Here is a 22441-nt window from a genome sequence, read left to right on the forward strand (position 1 = left end):
AAGCATAGTGTATATATATGTATACTGTACACTATATATATATATGATCAGAAACATTTTGTGTGACAAACATGCAAAAGAATAAGAAATCAGGAAGGGGGCAAATAGTTTTTCACACCACTGTATATATATATATATATATATATATATATATATATATATATATACACACTGACCTAAAGGATTATTAGGAACACCTGTTCAATTTCACATTAATGCAATTATCTAATCAACCAATCACATGGCAGTTGCTTCAATGCATTTAGGGGTGTGGTCCTGGTCAAGACAATCTTCTGAACTCCAAACTGAATGTCAGAATGGGAAAGAAAGGTGATTTAAGTAATTTTGAGCGTGGCATGGTTGTTGGTGCCAGACGGGCCGGTCTGAGTATTTCACAATCTGCTCAGTGTGGAATAAGATCACTGTCAAAAATATTTGTGCGTAAAAAAAAAAGATTGGTGTGTAATTTTGTCTTTTTGTCTGAGTTGGATTCCAAAATCTACGGCTACGACAGCTTACAGATACGAGATTTTGTGTGTTTGTTACAATACAACTCTAAAATATACAAAACTTGTTTTTACAACGGATGAATTGCGAAATTATGCACACGAATGCTGTGTGTTAAACCAATGTCAAAAATACGTCATTAAGCCACATGCACAGGCATTACTATCCGAGGGAAGAGGAATCGATTCGGTGCATGCTCCCTGAGTTTTGTATATTTCAGAGTTGCACTGTAACAAACATTTCCATTTCCAACAATCCATTTTCATTGTTTTAACATTACATATATTTTAGTGCTCTAATATTACAGCAGCTTGCAAACAATTTACCTAAAAAATTAGTAAGAACAACACTATGCATTTTGTCTGTTTATAGTTATCTCATGTTGGTGAATTTTCTCTTGCATTTCTTAGCAGTTATACCAAAAAAATTGCAATAAAAACACATGTTGCCAAGAAACCGAAAATCCTTTCATCCTGAAAACTTGTCTGTCTCAGAAACCTCACAGTTGCAGTTTTACTTCAGATTTTTAAATAGCGCTAATGTTGAGAATCCTCCCAAAAATGCTAAATAAATGTCCTCTCAGAGAAAATGCCACCATATCCACATTTGCACAGTTTTTAGATTAATTTCTGTGCAGTGTCTGTCCTAAGTCCATGTAACAGTAATAGTAACAGTAACCTTAGATTGAATACATTTAATAGTCACTATTCCAACTACTTCCAGGAAATGAATCAGCACTTTTTAAACAATCCGAATTAAGAATTCAACAGGGTTGCGGTTTAACTATATTTAAAAACATCTTGTTAAATCTATTAAATCTACCAAATTGTATGGATTCAACAACCAACACAAGGAATGTATACACACACAAACTCCAGCAGATTTCATAACCATGTATTACTTTATCAGTTGTTCTTTTATTTTGTTCCCTTATAAACACACACATGCACGAGTTTAAAGATAAATTTACCCAGCGTACACACACTGCCCGCAGCCCTGCTCATTTTCTCATGCTCAGCTCTCAGCTGGATTAGCTAGTGTTTTTTTTTATTATTTATTTATTTTTATTCTTATCATTTGTGTGCAATGTTTTCCATAAGAGCAAAACTAATCACAGTCGCAGAATCTTCAGGAAACCCATAGAAAAAAAGGAACATATAAGGTCATTCGAGATGGTTGGCATATTAACAGAACCAAAAAATATCATCATATCTCTTATAGGGGAGAGTATTTAATACCTTAAGATAATACAGTCCATAAGGGAAAACGCATAAAGCACTAGGCTTGTTTCTGAGCTTGGATATGCAAGTGATAGTGTTGAAGTCCTCCTCAGCCCCTCCAACCCCCCACACTTCTGCGTACATCAAGAGATTTCATAATTACACCTTTCCAAACACTCACACTTTAATTTGAAGCATAATATGTACTCAAAACGTATAGCTGATGAATATGTATAGAAACGCTCCTGTCTTTGTCTCAGTGTTATTATCAGGAGATTTGAGGATGAGTCAATGAATAGCTGAGTGTCTAGTTTGAAGTAAAGGATGCTACTTGAATTCTTTCTAGATATTTAAGTAACTGGAGGAGGCTACGCAGGGGTTTCTTTCTGTTGTTTTCTTAAGAAGCTGTTTGCTTGAGTGCAGGATGTTCTTTCTTGTTTGTCATTGATCCATTTCTGGGGTGTGCTTGTCCTCCTGCTTGAGATGATGAGTGCAGTATCTTTTGACTTTAGGCTGGTCATTATTAAGCTGTGCAGCTTCATCAGTTTTGTGCTGCCATGAATCACATTGCTGAGGATGTTCAGGCCAGCATGCTTATCACTGCTCGGATTGCCTAACTGTGTTTTTATAGGCGCAGTTAAAGACTAGTTTCTTAAATACCAGGACTTGATGATACTTGACGTCTGATCCCTGAAAATCAAAAAATAACTTGTCGCCAACTTGTAAAGGAGTCACATCTGCGTGTGGAAACTGTACACACAATAGTTTATCAACACCACTTGCGCAATACAGGAACTCGGCTGGAAGTTATTGCCACATCCCCTGCACAGTACAGACCTCGCTCTAAGCCATTCCACATAGGACATTAAAGCAGTTCCTAGGAAGCCAGCATGCCAGATATGAAAGCAAGTAGTCTGATCGTGGCTCCAGCATAATGAGAAAACTTTCTACCTTGATTATATCCAAGGACTAGTCAAACATTGGGATGTGTGCATTAGTGTAACAGGGGACTTTTACTCTTGTAACTGTGTTCTGTAATTCTGCACAATCAAAAGTCCCGTTTTGACTTGTGCACCCCGTGTACATATCTTAATTGATGCTTTAATCAGAAATTATTATTTTGTCTTTACAAAGATATACCTCACATTTAAATAAATAAATCATTTAAAATATATACAGTATCTGTTCTGGTTACTTTTCCATCAAAGCCCACATTGAAGTTGTCTTCAAAGTTGTACTTCCTGTTCTGCTGCATAAGCTTATACTTTTTATAGAGAATTTTTTTTCTACTTGGAGATTGTGGGACTTGGACAGTTTTTCAGTAGACAATCTTGATAACTGTTTTGCTGCACAGGATTAGAAAAAATTTTTTAATTATTACTATTATGGCACAACAGTGCAGTGTGTTGCATTTTTATAAATGTATGTATATATGTATATCTGTAGCTATGGGGTTCTTGGCTGGATCTGATGTATGTATTTATGTATATATGTATTTATTATGTGTGTAGCTATAGGGTTCTTGGTTGGATCCTGAGCTGAGAATACTGTCTGTACAGGTTTTTTGCATAAATATCTTTTAAATAGAGGTATTTTATTGGTAGTAATGTAGCCAGTAGGTGAATTGGCTTTACTACATTGTCTTAAAGTATGAATTAGTGTGTGTGCATAGTGATGGATTGCTGTCCCATCCAGGATTACGTAGATAGACTCTGCATTTACTGTACTGTGATGAAATACTGCAAATGGGTTTATTTCAGATTATGATATATTATTTCAGCTTCTTCAGTATTCTTACACTATTTCTTTGCACAAGTACCCTTTTGTTTTTGCTATTGGTATTCTTTTTACTTTAGGTTTGTCTCTTTCCGGTCCTTCCTCTTATAAACTATATTTTAGAGCAGTGTTATCTGACTGATGTTTTAGTGTTTAAATAGAACAGTATCGGTAAATCGTATAAATGCTGTTGATTCACAGTTGGCACGGCATCGAAAAGTGCTGCAGCAGAGTCTAAAACCAGGCCTGGATCCAGACGACGAGGGAGAGGAATCACTTCGATACTATGCTAGACATACAGCTCAGATAGAGGTACAAATCCAATCCTAATAAAACATTAGTCCTAATCCAGTCTTTAGATACAGTATGTACACCTATACTGGAAACCATTTAAGTTTCAATTTTGCTAAAAGCACCAGTTATTTTATAAGTAACCACAACATGCTTCTCGTTGTCGCCCAAGATTGTGCGTCATGACCGTACTATGGAGCAGATTGTGTTCCCCGTTCCCAACATCTGCGAGTATCTGACCGAGGAATCCAAAGTGCGAGTGTTTACCACCACGGAGAGAGACGATCAGGGCAGCAAAGTCAACCACTTCTTCCAGCAGTTTGAAGACCTGTACAATGAGATGTTTTGGCAGAAGAAAATGAGGAGTATGCCATTTTTATCTTTCAGCGAAAAAAACACATCACATGCTCCGATCTGTGAAATGTGATTTTTTTTTTTTTCTTCTTCTTTTTTTTTTTTTTTTTTTAAATTCTGTGCCATTGATTCTGTATAGATAATGTCGCTCTCTTCTGGATATCAAAACACATCTCTCTTTGGGGAAGCATCTCCTTTAACCTGGCTGTGCTGGTCAACATCGCCGTAGCTCTGTTCTATCCGTTCGGAGATGATGAAGATGAAGGTACCTGATCTGTTTAGTGATTTTAATAATCTCCTGAATTGTTTTCATTATTTTCAACAGTTTGTGTACTTATTTTAAGATACTGGTCCATCCATGCTTCCTTTAATGCCATGTTGAGTCTTTTTCTGTTTAAGCAGCTATGAACTGATTTATGTTTCCCTGTCTTTCAGGTGTCCTTTCCCCTTTTCTGTCTGTCTTGCTGTGGGTGGCCGTAGCCATAGCCACGGCTATTCTCTTCATCATGCCCAGGCGAGGAGGCATTCTGGCTTTCCTGATTACAGTCATCCTCCGCTCCATATATACTATAGGTTTAGGCCCCACACTGCTTCTGCTCGGCGCCAGCAATGTAAGATTGAAAAAAAAAAATTCACTTGGCAGCAAACGGAGCGTATGCTATATTAGCTTCAGAATGAACTGCAGCTTAAAGGAATATGCAGCATTTTTCAGCCTGATCTTTTTTTTTTTTATGTTTGTCTACTATATTTCTTGTTTAAACAATATAATGACCACCACAATGGCCATTAGGCTAAGTGAGATTTAGGTTAAAAAGGTTGAAATTCTTAGCAATGATAATGATTGTGGTATACGAAAAAAAAAAAACTCTTTTGAAGAGACCTTCTTAAAAAAGATGGTGTTTGCTATTACTGCATTTAAGGGTTTATGTTATTAATTTCTTATAATTAATAGGCTGTTAACCTGCTGAATGTGTATAACAGTCGAAAGCCTTCCTGTATGCCAAAAGAAAGAAAGATTAGACGACTTCTAGGGCTACGTTCACATTACCAGTGACTCGATTCCAATACTTACCCTAATGTGACGCAGATCTGATTATTTTAAAACATCTGTCTTTATGCACAAATCTGATGTTTTCAGATGGATCTTCCTGTAAATATGTGATCCTTGATTGGATATACTGTATATATCCAATGACATAGTCAGGCAACTTGAGTGAGAACAGGCAGATGAGAATTAATGCGCATTTAGCATCTGTGCTTATGTATAGTATATGACTTTCTTCCTTCTTCTGAACCGATCTGATCCAGTTTGGTTATAGCCTAGTTCTAGTCTGCAGTTTGTGGTGTGGTGACTAATTTTGTGAAGGCTTGATGGAAGAAAATGTATAAGACCGTACTGGCTTGTCATGTGCGGTTAAAATACAGGACTAATCATTACTATAGAAAGTACATTTTTAACTCAATTCAATTCCTAAACTCTCTTAACTCAGAGTTTTGTGCTAGTGTAGGCCTTTACGTCAAAATTTAATACATAAGTGTGTATCTTCAGTCAATTTCTTCAGCAAAGGGCTCTTTACAAGCCTCTTCTTTTATTTAACTATGCAACATTCTCTGTAGACTTTACAAGAATTGAATTCCATGCTCTTTGCACTGCCCGGGCTGCACGGATGTCTTGCACGCTGAGTCTTGATGATTGTCTGATCTTTTTTCTCTCAGCTGCTGAATAAGATTGTCTTCTTGGCAAGTTTCGTGGGAAACCAGGGCACATTCACACGAGGGTACAAAGCAGTCATCATGGATGTCTTCTTCCTCCTGCACGTCTTTTACGTCATCGTCTGCATGTTTGGCCTGTTTGTCCACGAGTTCTTTTACAGCATACTGGTACTGTCGCACATTATTGCATTTTAGCTTCAACATTAGCATCATTAATAAATGATAATGTTCGAACTGACATTATTTTATTTATGGCTCTCTAGTTGTTCGATCTGGTACGCAGAGAAGAGACGCTGTTAAACGTGATGAGGAGCGTAACGAAGAACGGGCGATCCATCTTCCTCACCGCTGTCTTAGCCATCATCCTGGTCTACCTCTTCTCCATTGTGGGATTCCTATTCCTCAAAGATGACTTTCTGATGCAAGTGGAACGTCACCCTGCACTCGGTACGCACTGAAGGGGATCCAGATGGGGTCAGCTGGTATAGGAAACAAATCAGGTGGTATGGGATGGGATGGGATGGTGAGATGGAGTCTGAATGGATGTTGATTAGTTTTCCTATTACAGTATTTATTATTTTAAGGGTATGTAACCTATCACAAAATAAGATAAGATGTCATACTTTTTACTCATTTAATGCTTTGAAATGTTCATGAATTAAGTTTCAACAAGCTTCACATATGAGCCTATTTTCTTCTCTCACTCTTTTTTTTTTTTTAATTAATTAGACAGAAATTTTCAGCAATTTCTTGGTACAGAAAGCTCGGAAAATACTTGGTTCTAAAAACTGTACTGCTATACCTCAATTTTATATAAATAAAATAAATTGTACAAAAAATAAGCAAATTGAAAGCAAATTAATAAATATAATCACAAATCGAAAAAATAACCTCAAATGCAAAAAAAAAAGTTAACTAACTTTAAATTCTTTTTAGCTTGAAGTACCACAAAGTGTACATTTCTCAACTGCTATAGGGAAATCGTGTTTATTTTCAATCAATGTGTTGGCCCTACAAGTTGATACCTTCTAAAAAAAAAATCTGAATTTAAGAGAACAACCGCTACAAAGCCAATAAAGCCAATTATTAGTTACGTTGCATAATTTACATTCTAATCATGTTCATTGTTCATGAGCGATCCGCTTATGTAATTCACTCCGTAAGCACCCTTGTTGCCTGTTGGTTTTAATGACCCATTGAAATTCTGTTTACTAAAACAGCAGCAGAGAATGGTAGCACGCATACAGGTGTGTTATTGTTCTTGGCTGTGTTTGTGTTGCTCTGCTAGCACGTGCACACTTGTGTAACCCAGCCACGGCCATGCTGCCTTATGTAATCCGCTCATCTGTGTGCTGTGCCGCACTGATCTGCTACAGACAGGGGACAGGGGAAATAATAAATCATCACACAGAGTGTACATGCAGGGTCATGTGTGTGAACATGCACGTCGTCTTTCTGCTCAGCAGCCATGCCAGCATGAACACGAAACAAATTAACCTTCAGAACACAATGTACACAATGTGTCCGTTTCATCAGTCTGATCATCACCGCATGGCTGCGTTACATGAACATAGACGTTGTTTTTAAAATTTATCCCTTATTTTTGATTCTTACTTGAGATAGTAAAAATAAACTGTTTTTTTTTTTTCATTCTGAGTGTCAACTGGCCAAATGTCAAATATATCCTCAATATCGATATACTGGAAGTATATCCATACACCATGTAGAGTGAAAGATGATCCCTTTTGTCATTTTAGAACTTGTTTCTGATCATTTTCCACAGAGGTTTACACACTAGTCAAGTGCAAAAGAATGTCCCAGTATTTCTAAGCGTTGTTCGAGTCAATCCGGGACTTTTGATTGTCCAGAATGACAAAACACTGTTATGAGAATATGCTAGCTTGGATACCCTCAAGGTTTTCTCAGGTATAACAGAGCCATAATTGAAGTGCCTGTTTCATGTCTGGAATTCTAGCCTTCCAGGAACTCCTTTAATGGCCCAAACGTGTGGAGTGAGGACTGTATTGGGCGAATGCGGCAATAACTCCCAGCCAAGTTCCTGTAATGTGTGATTGGTGTTCGTGAATGATTGTGTGTACACTTCCCCCAGACAGATGTGTCTGTTCCACTAGTTGGCAAGTTATCCATCGATTTTCCAAGCATCATGCATTCCACTCTGTGAATGTTCAAGGTAATGACTGCAGTGGCCTCAAAGCCACCATATACAGTCATTCACTGACGGTAATTTACGAAACAGTTGACTTGATGGAAAAGTCTATTTAGCATAATTACTCGTTGTGAAACATCAGCCTTATACACTCGTACAGATGTACTCACTTTAACATTTTAACAAAGACATGATTTTCTCCTGGTGTGGTGTGGCATGCCAAATGGCATCCATAACTGTTGGAAATGAAATGAAGATAAAATGTCTAAGGATTTAAGATCAGGTATCAAATTAAAGGTGGCTTTTTTATGGCCCTGGTTGGCTCCACTTACCGTCCTAAAGTGAAGGTCACTGCAGATCAATACAAAGTTAGTCTGATTGAGATGCATTTCTGTCCTGATGCGAGTGGTCCCTTCCAGGTTGACTCCGCCCCCATCCCCAGGACAAAAGGACTTAAGGATCTTAAAGACATTAAGATGAAAAATAATAACCTATGGTTTTGCAAACACATCTGGGAAAATTTGGAATGATTTCTACTCTTAGCCACCAACATCAAAACACTAATTGAGGAAATATATACTTTTAAAAATTGGTATTCATAACTCCAGTACAGTTTAAGAGCCTTGTAGAATCTTTGCAAATATTAAACCAGACCTGGAAGCACCTGGTGGCTTAACATGGTCCTTTTTGTGGCTTTTATTTTTAAACCATATATTCTCAGTACTCTCCCATGTCTGATGAATAACAGAGGGTTTGCGTAGTGCTGAAGCGAGTGAGTGCATCTTGTCCTTTTTGTTCATGTGTTGTGCAGAGAGGTTAAAGTCAGCGAGATTTACAGCCCCTGGGAGCTGTGCAGTGGACAGCTGCCCCAACGAGTTCACATCTTCATACCATGGTAAGCTACAGTCATTAAACAAGCAACATCAACTCGTAGAACATTCTGCTCCTGTTTGTAGCTTAGTCAAATAATTGTTTATTTACTTTGATAGAAGTGAATATGGGGATAAAGAGTTAGATACAAGAGTTTAGCGTTTAAGTAAAACAAAAAAAAAGCTTTTTTTCTGAACAGCTATACAGTATTTGCCATAATTATTATTTCTTAGAAAAGCAATCTTGGAAAATAATTCAATCCTATCACTTGGATGCTAGTGTAGTGTTTAAATAGTTTAGAGTGCACCTCCTGTATGACTATAAAGAAACAGGAACGTTTTACTGCCACAAAAGTCCTCCAAAGTCTTATCCTTTATTAAGCTATTGTAAGCCCATGACCGCACACAGCTTCTAACACGCATAATTGAGAATAATTACTGCACATGGTGTTCTGAAACTAGTGTAAAAGTGTGTAAAGAGTGGCGCTTTTTAACTCGCGCAGGTTTTGATGATGTAACAGCATTAAAAAAGTGCTTCTGTTGCACCACTTAGAAGCTCGTGCATTAAGCACAGAATCGGTTATGTCCAGCATGGCTGATCAAGCTGAAAAACATCCAGTCCTGGTTACTGGGTAATTGACGGGTGCATCTGTTTGTTTAATGTAAAAAATTATTTTAAAATCGATTTTGCAGTCCATGAATCGAGTCCAAAGAATTGCGATTCAGAAGTGAATCGATTTTATCCCACCTCCGATCCCTGTGTGTGGAGTTTCCATGTTCTCCACATGCTTGGTTGGTTTCCTCTAGGTACTCTGATTCCTTCCCAAAGTCCACAATTGCCTGTGGTGTGTGAGCCTGTGTTTCCCGATCCAGGGTGTCCTGCCTTGTACCCAGAGTTCCCTAGGACAGGCTCCAGGCTCTCTGCGATCCTACACAGGATATAAGCAGTATGGAAACTAAATGAATAAACGAACAGTAGCCCTATTGAAAAAAAAAAAAAAATAAGATTTCAGTACTAAACCAAATATTGCTTTAGATCACTTATGTCAGCAAAAAATGTGAACAGGATATTAAAAAGGATATGCTTACCTAAATAGTTTGCGTTGTGATGTATACCGAATCAAACAAGGCCTGACGTGTAGATATACTGTAGATTGTAAACGCATCTATAGATCACAGAGCTTTGTTTGGTGCTTCTTTTTTTTTTTTCAGTTTCTAAACAGTCTGTGTTTTATTGTTCTGTAGGAGAAGAGGAAGCTGAGGATGCATCAGAGCGAGTGTGTGACACTCTGTTCATGTGCATCATAACGGTCCTGAACCACGGGCTGCGCAACGGAGGTGGCATAGCTGACATTCTCCGCAAGCCTTCCAAAGATGTGAGAATAATATCACACCATGAAGCACTTGAACAATACAGTTAGGACAACCATTCATATACATATACATACATGCACGATACAAATAAAATCTATAAATAAAAGTATGTGAAATTCCCCTGTGTGTAGTGATGGTGTTAGACTGGTGTTCTGGTAGGAATTGCAGTTTAGATTGTGTTGGATTTCATTTAATCGCCAGCAGCTAAGAAGCGTTTTGCAAGCATCTGTTTACGTATGATGCAAGGCTTAATTCAGATATCATATACAGCTACCACAAAAAAAAATCAACACAACTATGAATGTCTCAGGATGATGGTTGCACAGGAAGGTTTCAGCTAGTTGAAGGATTGAAGGTTATATTTGTGCAACTTATAGTACAGTATACAGTTAACTGCAGTTTGAGCCTTCAGAGATGAGAATAAAGAGTAGACAATTGAGCTTTTTTTCGTTCCTTACAGGAACCCATGTTTGCCGCTCGCGTGGTGTACGACCTGCTGTTCTTCTTCATCGTCATCATCATCGTCCTGAACCTCATTTTCGGTGTGATCATCGACACGTTCGCCGACCTGAGAAGTGAGAAACAGCGCAAGGAGGAGATCCTGAAAACCAGCTGCTTCATCTGCGGTATGTTCGAGGAGATCCAGCATGACGAGAAGCAGTAAAAGTTATTATCATAGCGTTGTGATGGGAACGTCTTTCCGCTCTCTTGCAGGGCTGGAGAGAGACAAGTTTGACAACAAGACTGTGTCTTTCGAGGAGCACATCACGAATGAGCACAACATGTGGCACTACCTGTACTTTCTGGTTCTAGTGCGGGTGAAGGACCCCACTGAGTACACCGGCCCTGAAAGCTACGTGGCCCAGATGATCAAGGTCGGTCTCTGTTCTCTTGACTAATTAACATGAGCAAATTCTGTGTTATTAAATCTTTTATTAAAAATGTAATTAGTTTTTTGGGGGCTTTTTTAGAAACGTCAGGATTACTTTTTTTTTTTTCCTTTTTAAAAAATAAAATAAATAAATTCGCATGAAACGGGAATGAATGGTAAATAAGGTTAGTGATCTGCTGTCGACAGACAATTGCCAGTATAAAGATAAAATCAACCCGCAAGATTTTGCATAAGTCACTCAAGACTCACGCACACGTTCTTATCAAAGGTCACAGAGGGCACCATCATGTCAGTCATGCTTACTCTGCTAACACTAAAGCATGTTTTATTGAACTCTTCTGTTTTCACTGTCATCAGACTCAGTAAGACTTTACTTAGATTTTACTCAGTGAGGTCTTTTGAAAAAGAGATTTTTGACAATCAAGAAGTACCAAAAAAAGTTTTAGAATTTTGTTCTAAAATATCTTCATTCGGTTTTAATTAACGTTTGCCAGTTTGTTTTTGTGTTGCTTTTATTTTATTTCTACCAATGTATTTATTCCTGTTTGTTTTGATTTAATCCTTTACTATTTTTACCCTCCATTATGAGGAGAGTTCAAGTCAAACAGTGACTTGTAATGAAATTTCTTGTGAATGAAGGCGTGAGACCGATTGACATTTACATAAGACTTCAAGCACAGTAGGGAAGATTCTTAGTTGAAGTAAAAGTTTTGAATGGTGCAGATGTTTTAAAACAGCTGTATGTTTGTGAATGACGAGCGTGGCCAAGGTGGGTCGGAGCTGACTGCATGTTTAAAGGATTAGTACCATGATGGTTTCCAAGCATTAGCAAAAAGTGCATTAGTCTAGCACGTGATTATGTATATGTAGAAACAAAGGTAGTTTTTACTTTTATTTATGCGTTTTTTGTTATTCTACACAATAACAGTCCCAGTTTTTACTGGTTCTAATTACCTTTCTCCTGTTACTAATTTCATGCTGACCATAGGATCAGATTTTTTATGCGGAAATTATTTAATCCAGTGAATGAAGAACAGGTTTAACATTTCGGGGGGACAAAAAGGTTCATACTGTTTCATAGGTTAAAGTTTACGTGATCACTTACTGACTGCATTTAAAGGCATTTAGCTCATGTGGCGTGAGGAATAAGAATGTATTGTGTTGCAAAAAATCGCTGCATTTAAATGCACAGAATTTGTACTAAGCACCAAAAAATATATATATATATATTTTCCATATTAATGTATCTACAGCCGCAGATGTCTCTGGAATGCAGGAGCAATGTGTGTCATGTTTGTGTATGTAAGAGAGAGAGAGAGAGAGCAAGCATGCACCAGTGTCCCCAGTGCATTAGTCTGTGGGTGTGTGTATACCTGTGGGTGTGTGTCTGCACGACTTGGTCTTGCGTCTCTCGCTGAGCATGTTGGAAGTGGCGTGGTGATTAACTGCTCATTAACAAGACCGCTGATGTTATGTTAACGAGCAGAGCAGAGGGGAGACAGAAGATTTGCTGAGTCGTGCTTGTTAGCACTTTTTGGCAAGGGCGTATGACTGTAGCGCAGGCTGATATAAAACTTTGACAATAATTAGAAAAATTAGTTTACAAACTTACTTCATTATACAAAAAAAGGATTGTGTCCTAATGAGCACGTACAGGTTTTTTTTAAGTCGAAATAAAGCAGCAAATGAATAGACAGATTGATGGTTAGCTCCAGAAATATCGGCACCCCCCGAAAAAGACAGGTAGGGGTTATGAAAAAGTTCTTTGTGGATAATGAGCTCTGTCTCCCACTGAGACAAGAAATTTAGCAACAGTTAATTCAGTTAATGTCACCACACCGGTATTGGTACATTTGGAACAAAACGTAACTGAAGTAGGAACCAGTCATACACGACTTTGTGTTTATGTGGGGTATTAATACAGGATGACATGAAGGCCAAATTCCCTTCGAGGTCATTCATCCACATATGGGAAGGTGAGAAACCAGACAGCAGTGTGTTATTTATTTGCATATACGAGGCAGTGATTATTTTCGAAATAGCAACATGCCTGAAAATGTCTACGTCCGCTGTTAGAGAAATCATTAACGATTTTAAAACAAGTGAAGCTGCTGTTTATAATGAATCTGCTTGGAAGTGAATTTTGCCACCACAATGTGTGATTTGCAGAAGATGGCATTTTCAAGTCAAACATCTCCAAATCCACAATTAGACATAAATTTCTGTGTAAGTTCATTAAAGCTCACTAGGCATTTTTTTTCTTTTATTAGATTAGATTAAAATGGAGCCTTTTGGCACACAGGGAAGATTTGGCATAAAAAGGTGTCTTCTCATACAGAAAAGAAAGTAATCCATTCTGTTCAGTGTAGCGAATGGTGTGTGAGGTTGTTCTTCGAAACATACTGGAACCTTTTGAGGACACAAGAACCAGTGAGTGTTTCAATGAACAAATTTGCTTCAATTTAAAACTTTTTTTGGTCTGCTAATTAGCTTCTTACCCTCACTGATATGTTCTACTTGTTATGCATGGATGAATAGTAGCAGACAATTTGATGGATGAATGGTTGGACTGAGCAGACAGTTTTCACAAACATGTCGCAAGCAACTCACATTTTATGTCAAGCTGGTTGTGCTGCGAAACCCTCAGCCTTGTCGATTAATCTGACACGAAAGTAAGTCAAGACAAAAGTGTGTTGGTAACATTCATCACAGTACAAAGAAAAGGATGCATGTGTAAATGCATGCAGCTGAAATAAAGAAATGGGGGGGGGGGGGGGGAAGTCGAGTAACCACGTCGAGTAACCAAGCCACTTGGACAGATGGCAAAACGTTTAAAATGATTTTATTCTGATATCGTCATGTTTCACCCCCTGTAATGAGAACATGTGGGTATTAATCAACAGCTAATTAACAAGTCTTAAATAGGACTGTGCATCATCGTGCAGTACAGTGACCTCTGTTTCCTAACTGCTGCTGGGTTTCACATCCATCTTTGTGAAGTTTACACCAGCTTCTACTGCTTCATGCTGCTCATTTACACAAAGACCTCATGTCACTTTTGTCCACTTAACTGCTTTTGTGTAATTATCTCATTAGCTTTGCTAATTATTCCAGTGTGGAAGAATTAAACCCTGCGTTCTCCCTGAAGTAAGATCAGAGAAGGATGAAGGTCCTGCTTTTGTGCTTGGAATGGTTTGAAGAAACCTTTGCAGTCTGAGAAAACCAGCCAGATGGAGCTCTGCTGGAATTCTGGATGTAAAATCGCCACAATTGATAAAAATCAGCTTTTGACTAAAATTGCACCATATTTTGAAGCCTCTACTTTAAGAACCCACAAGTGTATTCCACCAAAATGATGTTGGAATGTTTCCTTTCACCTATTAGCATTTTAACAGGCTTTCTGCCTGCAAACATCTCGTGCAAGAAACCAGAGTTCAATCTGCCTAAAGATGTCTAAAACTGTTCCAGCCACTTGTGAGATAGATAGATGCCATATACGAACCAGACATAATCATTATCAATCCAGTTTGTAATCAGATGCCGGCTCTGAAAATGTATAATATAATAAAAATGGAGAAGAGCGCTTACACATTCTTGTACAGATGATGTTTTAAATGAGCTAATAAAGAAGTATGAAGTAGAACAGAATTAGTCACTACGTTAATCAGCTATGACACCGTGTAAATGATCAGTTTTTCAGATTGGTCATGTAGTGACTTCGGCCAGGATAAAGCAGGTGAAGTGTGAATGAAGACAGCACTGCGTAAGAAACTAGCCGCATCCAGTACACTCCTGTGGAACAGTGTAGGGGTACTGAATTAAAATGTAATCAGGTCCGGTCAATACAGTTTTCTTTAAACCAAGGTCCGAATTTTATTTTTGTGTTACAGATCTCGATGCAATCATTATAAGTCTACAAAAATTTGGCATTTTAAAGTTTCAATAATATTTGTATGTTAAGCGTGAACAGATTGAGCTTTGATGGCCTTGTATTTTTTCTTGTATTTGTACAGAATCCAAACAGCAATATTTAATCATAATCAATCTTTAGTAAATCTTTTATATTTAGTATTTGCATGCTGCTGGGCTATAAATGAATGTGAAAGGTTGCTCTGTCATACAGGCCCTCACCTCAGACTGCTGTGGATATGCTTGCTCAAACGACCTGTGTTTTGTCTCATGGCAGTGCTTTACATTATTGGCCTTTATCAAAAATGTAGTCAAACTGGTTTTAAACTTCCCACAGGAAGAATAAACATATTGATTTGTCCATTTATCTTTGAGTGTTCAGTTTTCATAGACTAATTTCCTTTTTTTTTTTTTGGAGTAAGCCACTCTGTTGTGCTTTTGTTTCTGTTTCCTCGATACGTTCTGTCTATACACAGTAAACTATCGTGTTGATTGTGTCAAGTCACGCCCACCTTGAGGAAAAAAGATCTAGATTACTAGTATATTAATTATTCTCGCGTATCGGAAAAGGGTAAAGGTCCAGACCTGTCACTCAGCCTGCAATCTGCCATTTAGTAAAATCTGTACTAAGGGTTCATCAGGTTCCCAGCTCTAATGCATGCTTCTAGTATTTAATGGAAATGTCATGATTCTAAAATTGAAATGTTGTTTGTCAAAATAAGTGAGATTATTAATAAGTATGGACTCAATGTAGCACTGAATTCCTATTAATAAAGGATGGCATATATTGTAGATACAGTTATCCTTTTTATGTTTATTCAATATTAATTACTAAATAATTATATTAAATTCAAGGTTAACCAGTACATCGTGTTTAGTCATTTGGACAGTCAAAGCATTGGTGTCTTTAAATGGACCTGCAATGGAGTGGAATGTTTCAGTCCAAACCTCTATATAGTAGAAAATGTCAATTTTTCACTATGTGAGGGGTTCTCCCAGATGACCATGTGCCTAATAAAACTGTCAAACACCATCTGTCCTGTATAAGTTTACTGAATGTCCAGCTGATATGAAGTTGTTTTAAAACCCCCCTGTCTAATATTTTGTCAAGATGATTTGTGGATGGATTTTTTTTGTTTGCTTTTTGATTTTGTCTGTTTCTGTATGTGCTCTTTATAATTTCCTATGTGTTCAATTTTTTCTATCAAACAGAGAAAGGTCTGTTATGGTTTTACCAATATGTTCATAAAAAAAAGAAAGAAAAGTAAATAGAAGATATTAGATGGGAAGAGTTGGAGCTGTGTACCTGTGTACACTGCAGTGGCGGTCATAAAGACAGAAGAACTTCAGAACTTGTAGCCACGCTTGAATATAAAGCAGCAGATATACTGCAATGGCTCATTATGCATATACAGTGTGTGTGTGTGTGTGTGTGTGTGTGTGTATATGTATATGTATATATATTTATATATTTATATATATATATATATATATATATATATACACACACACACACACACACACACACGCATAAGAGAGAATAAGCAGGTACTGCAGCAGCCACAGCAGTGTTATGTAAGCCATCTCAAGTGGCCCACTAATAGCTCAGCCCTTCCTCACACGTGCTTTCCTCTACCCCCCTCCACTTTCCACACAAACGCGCACACACACACCCCTGCCCTGCCGCTCATTATCACACAGTGAGTCAGGCATCTCCTAGGCAACACCATCGTCATACACCGTTGCCGACAGCAGGAAAGGGAGGGGGGAAGACGACGGGTCTCTGGACTCGTGATCACTGCACAGTGCAAAGGTCATTGATTCTGGGTGGGATAACACACTCACACACACATGCAATGTCCCTTTACTTTTCTATCTCACTACACAGTATGAAACCGTGAGATCTCAAAGTGTGTGTGTGTTTGTATATGCAGCTGACTATTAGATGGGATGCAGTGACTGATCCTGTTAATCAAACTGATTGTGGCAATCATGTTGCTATTTTCAGTCCTGGCGGTGTTGTTGCTGCATTGTAGGTCTGTTGAAAAGCAACTTAGTGAATATTAGAATAACAGCATAACACTGATAATGGTGTGTTTCAGATCAGCCGGGTCTATATCTTATTTGAAAATTGATATTAGGCTCCTCTTCTGTGCTTGCAGTTTTTCCATACCATGTCAAAAAGACAGGAAAATGTGTATTTCCACTGTTTCATGTTTAAGGACCGTAGGGAAGGGTGGGGTGTAAGTTTTATCAGCTGTGCAGTTGGGAACTTCTTTGCTGGCAAATCAAATGTTTATATATATAATATAATATGTTTATATATTATATTATTATAGGCAGAAATTATTCTTTTACATGTTTAATGTTTGAACACGTCTGCTGTGTCCAGCTCAGGAGTCAGAGGAATAAACCGTATTTAAGCATTTTTTTTAAAATTATAATTCCCTCTTCCATCATTTGTGAACAGTTACATCTAAGTCATTGTAAGCCAATTTTATTGTTTCTGTTAGCTTCTTTTTTGTTTTCGAACAAAAACATAAAGTTTAATTTATGTTTTGGATGCAGTTTATTTTTTGCAATTTATTTATTTTATAATTTTTTATTTTTTTGTGAAATCCCTTATGATTGTATAATTAATACAGTTGTCTAATGGTAAATGGATAAATAGATGCATTTGATGTTATATTAGTAAGCTCAAAAAATTTTTAGTTTAGCTTGACAGAATGCAGCGATGCCTTGTGATTGCAGTAGAGAGCATGTGAGACGGAGTGAGGGGGCGGGGCTTGCAGGTGGTATCAGTAAATATCAGAAAGATCAAACCACCTGTGCAGATTCATATGTTGATTGTCGCATGGATTTTTATTTTTTAATTTTTTTTTTGCAGAGGAAAAAAGAACACTAACAGAATAATTACTTCAACCAGCATGTTCCATTGTTAATTTATGGAGCTGCTGCGAAAAAGAAAAAAAACATCCAGATGTGGCCGGATATTATGGCAGTTGCTACTTGCTGTTACCTGTGTGTGAGTAGTGTACCACAAAACCTGATCGTACAATCCTGTGGGGCGTAAAGTTATAAGACAGTGCCCCGCCCCCATAAGTCATAGCCCTGCTCAAGACACAGCCTTACGTAGAAGTGTTGTAGATGAAGAAGGGGATAAAACATATTTAAAAATGTCCAAAGATACAGTCCAGGCAAAACCACGGTCTTGTGCAGAGCTTTTGAAGTAGACAGACTCTACGGACTCTTATTTTAAATAAGGCTGACACATATTAAGGCAGTGTTGGAGATTTTGGCTGGCTCTCCTGGATTCCCTCTACAGGAGGCAGACTTCCTGCATGCAGAGTGTGACCTCATGCGACTCGCAACTTAACATGCTGGTATAGACACTGTGCTGTGACATTCAGCAGCTCTGCAGGAGTAGCATATGAGTGTGTTTACATTTTACATATGTGACTCTTGGTCTGTGTTTTTGCTCCTTGATGTGGTGTGTATACACAGGGTGGTTTGATCCCTAGGTAAAGATGCATTTAAAAGAATCAATTCCAGCCACTTCATGACTGCCGTGTATGTGCCGAGCAGTGTATATACAAAAATGTTGTATACAAGTAACACTTCTTCGTGCATCAGAACTGATGTTTTTGCATGATTTTCCTTTATTAGTGCAAAAGTTGTTCTGAGCGGAGTCTGATAAACTACTGACTTCAGGTGAAAAATATCAGATTTCATATAAGGAAAAGTCCCTGTGGATGCAGACTGTTGGGCTGCCGTGTGAGTGTGTGTGAGAGAGAGAGAACACAGCAATCACACTCAAGTTTGCTTCTAGGAGAACTCCAGTATGGTTCAATTTCAGAGTGAACATTATTTGAACCTGATTGAACCCAGTTTCATGAAGTGATTCAAACTTGATTTTTTTTAAACAAGCTGCCTGTGATGTAACACTTGGTTTGCTGCGAATTTTTATAATTTCCACCTTTGTAGAGAAGAAGCCCATTCTATTGCAGTTTGTAATTACCTTATTGTTTTCCATTTTTTAAGCTTTATTAGTACTGCGTTTGTCTTTTTCTCATTTTCCTATAAAATTTTTTAAATAAAAAAAAAAAATGTTTTTTGAGATGCATATGTATGAAATGTTTCTTCTTATTATTATTATTATTATCAAAAACAAATTCATTATACAGTATTGTTAATAACGCACTCTTCACTCCATAAAGAATAATTTTGATATAAAGTCATTAACTACTTTAGTTTGAAAGCATATTACGTAGCGCACTATATAGTACCAAAGCCATTTATCCTAGATCGTATAGAATCTCCCTAAAGCTTGTGCCGTTCGTGAGGAGTAGGAATTGGGTTGGGCACCATTTAGTGTAACATCCTGTTTAATGAACACGGCTTCCTTGGAAGCTCATTTCCATGTGTGCCAACAAATGCTTTGTTTAAAGACAAAGGCATGTACGTGAGTGAGTCCGTGCATGCGTGATTGATTGCTTGCATAAGAGTGAGAGACACTCTGTTCCCACTTCTAAGCGCGGCCGCATCCTGGAACTCGCAGCACCTTTGCATCCGCCTGGCTGTGAAAAGCACCTTACATAACTGCGTTTGATGAGTGGCTGAGCTTTACTGTTACCTCCTCCTTATCTCTCATACTGCTGGCTCACACACATCGACACGTGCACGAACACAAGTAAACATTTATTGACCATAGGTCCATGTGCTATAATGGCAGAAGGAACTTACCTTGCAAGGAATGCTGAACATTCATAAAGAGATTCATGGCCAGGTGTGTTTAAAACATATCAACCTTACTGTACTAATGTTGGTGAACAACTATATCTTTGTCCTTTTATATTAGCAGCAGCAGCAGCAATTCTTACCACATTTTCCTGGTTAATTTTTAACTTTGTGGCTGACACTTTTTTTTTATTCTCTCTCTCTCTCTTCTCTCAGGAGAAGAACCTGGACTGGTTCCCACGGATGCGGGCCATGTCTCTAGTGAGCAGTGAAGGAGAGAGTGAGCAGAATGAGATGCGTTTACTGCAGGAGAAGCTTGATACCACTGTCACACTCGTAGCACAGCTTTCTGCTCAGCTTGCAGAGCTCAAAGAACAGGTAACGCACTCTTACCAGCCCTAAGTGCTTTGACACACTAAATGAGAGGACAGCATACAGGCTCCTACTGTCTTGTCCTAAAGGTTGCCCTGCAACTTGACTGCATGCATACACGTGTTTTCTGCACATATTCCAAAAGAATGGAAAGGTAAAGGAGCATAGAATAAAAATAGGGTATAATATAGACATAATCCACCACACAAGTGGGTAACAGTCTGAATTTAGAGTAACACTTTTTTTCATCACAAGCCTCATACTAGTAAACAAATAGACTGGAATAATAGAGTGCTACATTAATTTTTTTTTTTTTTTTTTTTTAACTAGGGTTTGTTGGTCTTATATTAAGATATAGCACACACTTGCACTGTTATACTCCTCGAACTTGACCAGTTATTCTGTGCAATGCAGCATAGACTAGAAAGCAGCGTTGCAAACTTTGTTGCCAGGTTTATATCCTTCTAACAATTTTAATTCAGTAAAGAGTCTATCGACAAATCTAGATATTAGCTACAGTATGGAGAATTTTGAAATTCCAACTTTAAGCATATTTACAAAAAAATATTTTTTGATTAGATGCTTTGTGCATGCTCATCTTTTAAAGTGGTCCCAATTTTAAAGATTTAACCTGCTTGAAATTAACATAGAATTTTTTTTTTTATAATTTTTGAGTTTTTTATATATTTACAGTATATATAGTGTGTGTGGCAGTTTTACCAGGAAAAAATAAAATACACCAGTGCTTGATGTATGAACAATGGAGTTAAAAAGTAATAAATAAGCAAAACTTTGAAATACATAAGGTTAACATTAAATATATATTTGTAACCAGCATCCTACTGTCATGACCCATTTAATAACATAGTCAGAAATGGGATGGGAGGACTTTCTGCATCTCTCTGGTCTGGCTTGGAGAGTCTGCAGCTGGGCATGTTAACTGCCGAGATGTTTGAGCTGTTGTAAGGTGGAGCCAGCTCTTAAAAGTGGAGTCAAGGGGGTTGCGGGCAAAATTTCAGCATAATTGTTTTTTTTCTATCTTGGAGGGTTGCAGTGAAAAGGCTTGGAGAGCATGTTTATAACTACTGTATGCCCTGCCAATTATGGTCTTTTCAGACGACGCCTGTGGCAAACTTCCATGCCAAGCAGGAGCGGCATACTTTAGAACAGGGTGGATTATACCAACATAGCTGGTCACCAAATTTGATATAGGCACATCAGACTCTCACAGCCTTTGCAAAAAAGTCAAGTTCCATTAGGCCATCTTGACAAAACCTTCTATACTGTAAGTTGACCCCACTGCAGGTCTGATTAAATCAAAATCCCAAGTACTCTCATTGTGTCACATGATGGATGGAAATTGTTAGAGAGACAAAAAGATAGGTGTAGATACAGCATAGGTGGCATTTTCATCACTGCCACAATCAAGGTTTTGCACTTAATTTGATTCAGTGCTATTTAGTTACGTCAGTTGCTATTTTAAACCCAGTAATCTGAATTATCCAGGGCCATTTGGGGTAATGTTACATTATCAGCATGACAAACATGGAGTAGGTTTAAATCATCTATAAATTTCCATCTGAGTACATCAGGGTCTGACTTAACAGTTAATAGGAGCAAGGAAAATCAGGCGGCCACGACATGTCATAGGCAGTTCAAACTTAAGTTTGGACTACTCTGAATAGCATTCCTACATAGCCAAGACATAAGGGCAGCCCTGACACCTAGCAGTAAGAGGCGCTCCATTGCGACAGTAAGGTCTACCTTGTCAAATGCTTTGGGAAAAATCAGTGGTGATAAGGTTGCAGAGAAGTCTCGAATACTTTATAGTGTGTGTCCAGGATGCTCACCAGGGCATGAGTAAATCTTTCCGGCCAAATCCCAAACTGGCAAAGGTCAAGGTTTGAGGATATATTACTTCTGACCCAATTCACTTCAAACCTCTCTGGTATCTTGTTCAGCTGTGGGGTTAATGATCCTGGCCGTTCATCAATTGAGGGGGGTGATTTTTTTTGGACAGGAACAACCATTGCCTCCTTTTATTGTAATAAAACAATTTCCTTAAGGAATTGCATGTTCAGAATGTCAGAAACTTTCCCACTCTGTGTACAAGCAAATTCCCTCAATGCCCTCTGGGGTATTCCATCTTGGGAGATCAAAATCCGTCAAATCCATCAAAATACCCTCAATTTGTTATATACTTCCCATGGTTGAATTCACGGGAGGGCCTTACGGGCTGGCTAAAATGCAGGTAGGTAAT

General features: G+C 38.0%; 1 protein-coding gene across 2 annotated transcripts in view; it reads left to right on the plus strand.

The window, feature by feature from the left end:
* Positions 1-22441, plus strand: part of itpr2 (inositol 1,4,5-trisphosphate receptor, type 2) — a 109250-nt gene that overhangs the window by 81546 nt on the left and 5263 nt on the right. For both annotated transcript variants that reach the window (XM_053501078.1, XM_053501079.1), the window contains exons 47-57: positions 3705-3815; positions 3967-4159; positions 4288-4413; positions 4584-4759; positions 5865-6029; positions 6125-6308; positions 8840-8923; positions 10143-10273; positions 10732-10897; positions 10986-11146; positions 20026-20187. In XM_053501078.1, the coding sequence (XP_053357053.1) occupies positions 3705-3815; positions 3967-4159; positions 4288-4413; positions 4584-4759; positions 5865-6029; positions 6125-6308; positions 8840-8923; positions 10143-10273; positions 10732-10897; positions 10986-11146; positions 20026-20187 (1659 nt within the window). The remainder of the gene's footprint in view (positions 1-3704; positions 3816-3966; positions 4160-4287; positions 4414-4583; positions 4760-5864; positions 6030-6124; positions 6309-8839; positions 8924-10142; positions 10274-10731; positions 10898-10985; positions 11147-20025; positions 20188-22441) is intronic.

This window comes from Clarias gariepinus, chromosome 7 (assembly GCF_024256425.1).
Source record: "Clarias gariepinus isolate MV-2021 ecotype Netherlands chromosome 7, CGAR_prim_01v2, whole genome shotgun sequence".
NCBI classification, from domain to species: Eukaryota; Metazoa; Chordata; class Actinopteri; order Siluriformes; family Clariidae; genus Clarias; species Clarias gariepinus.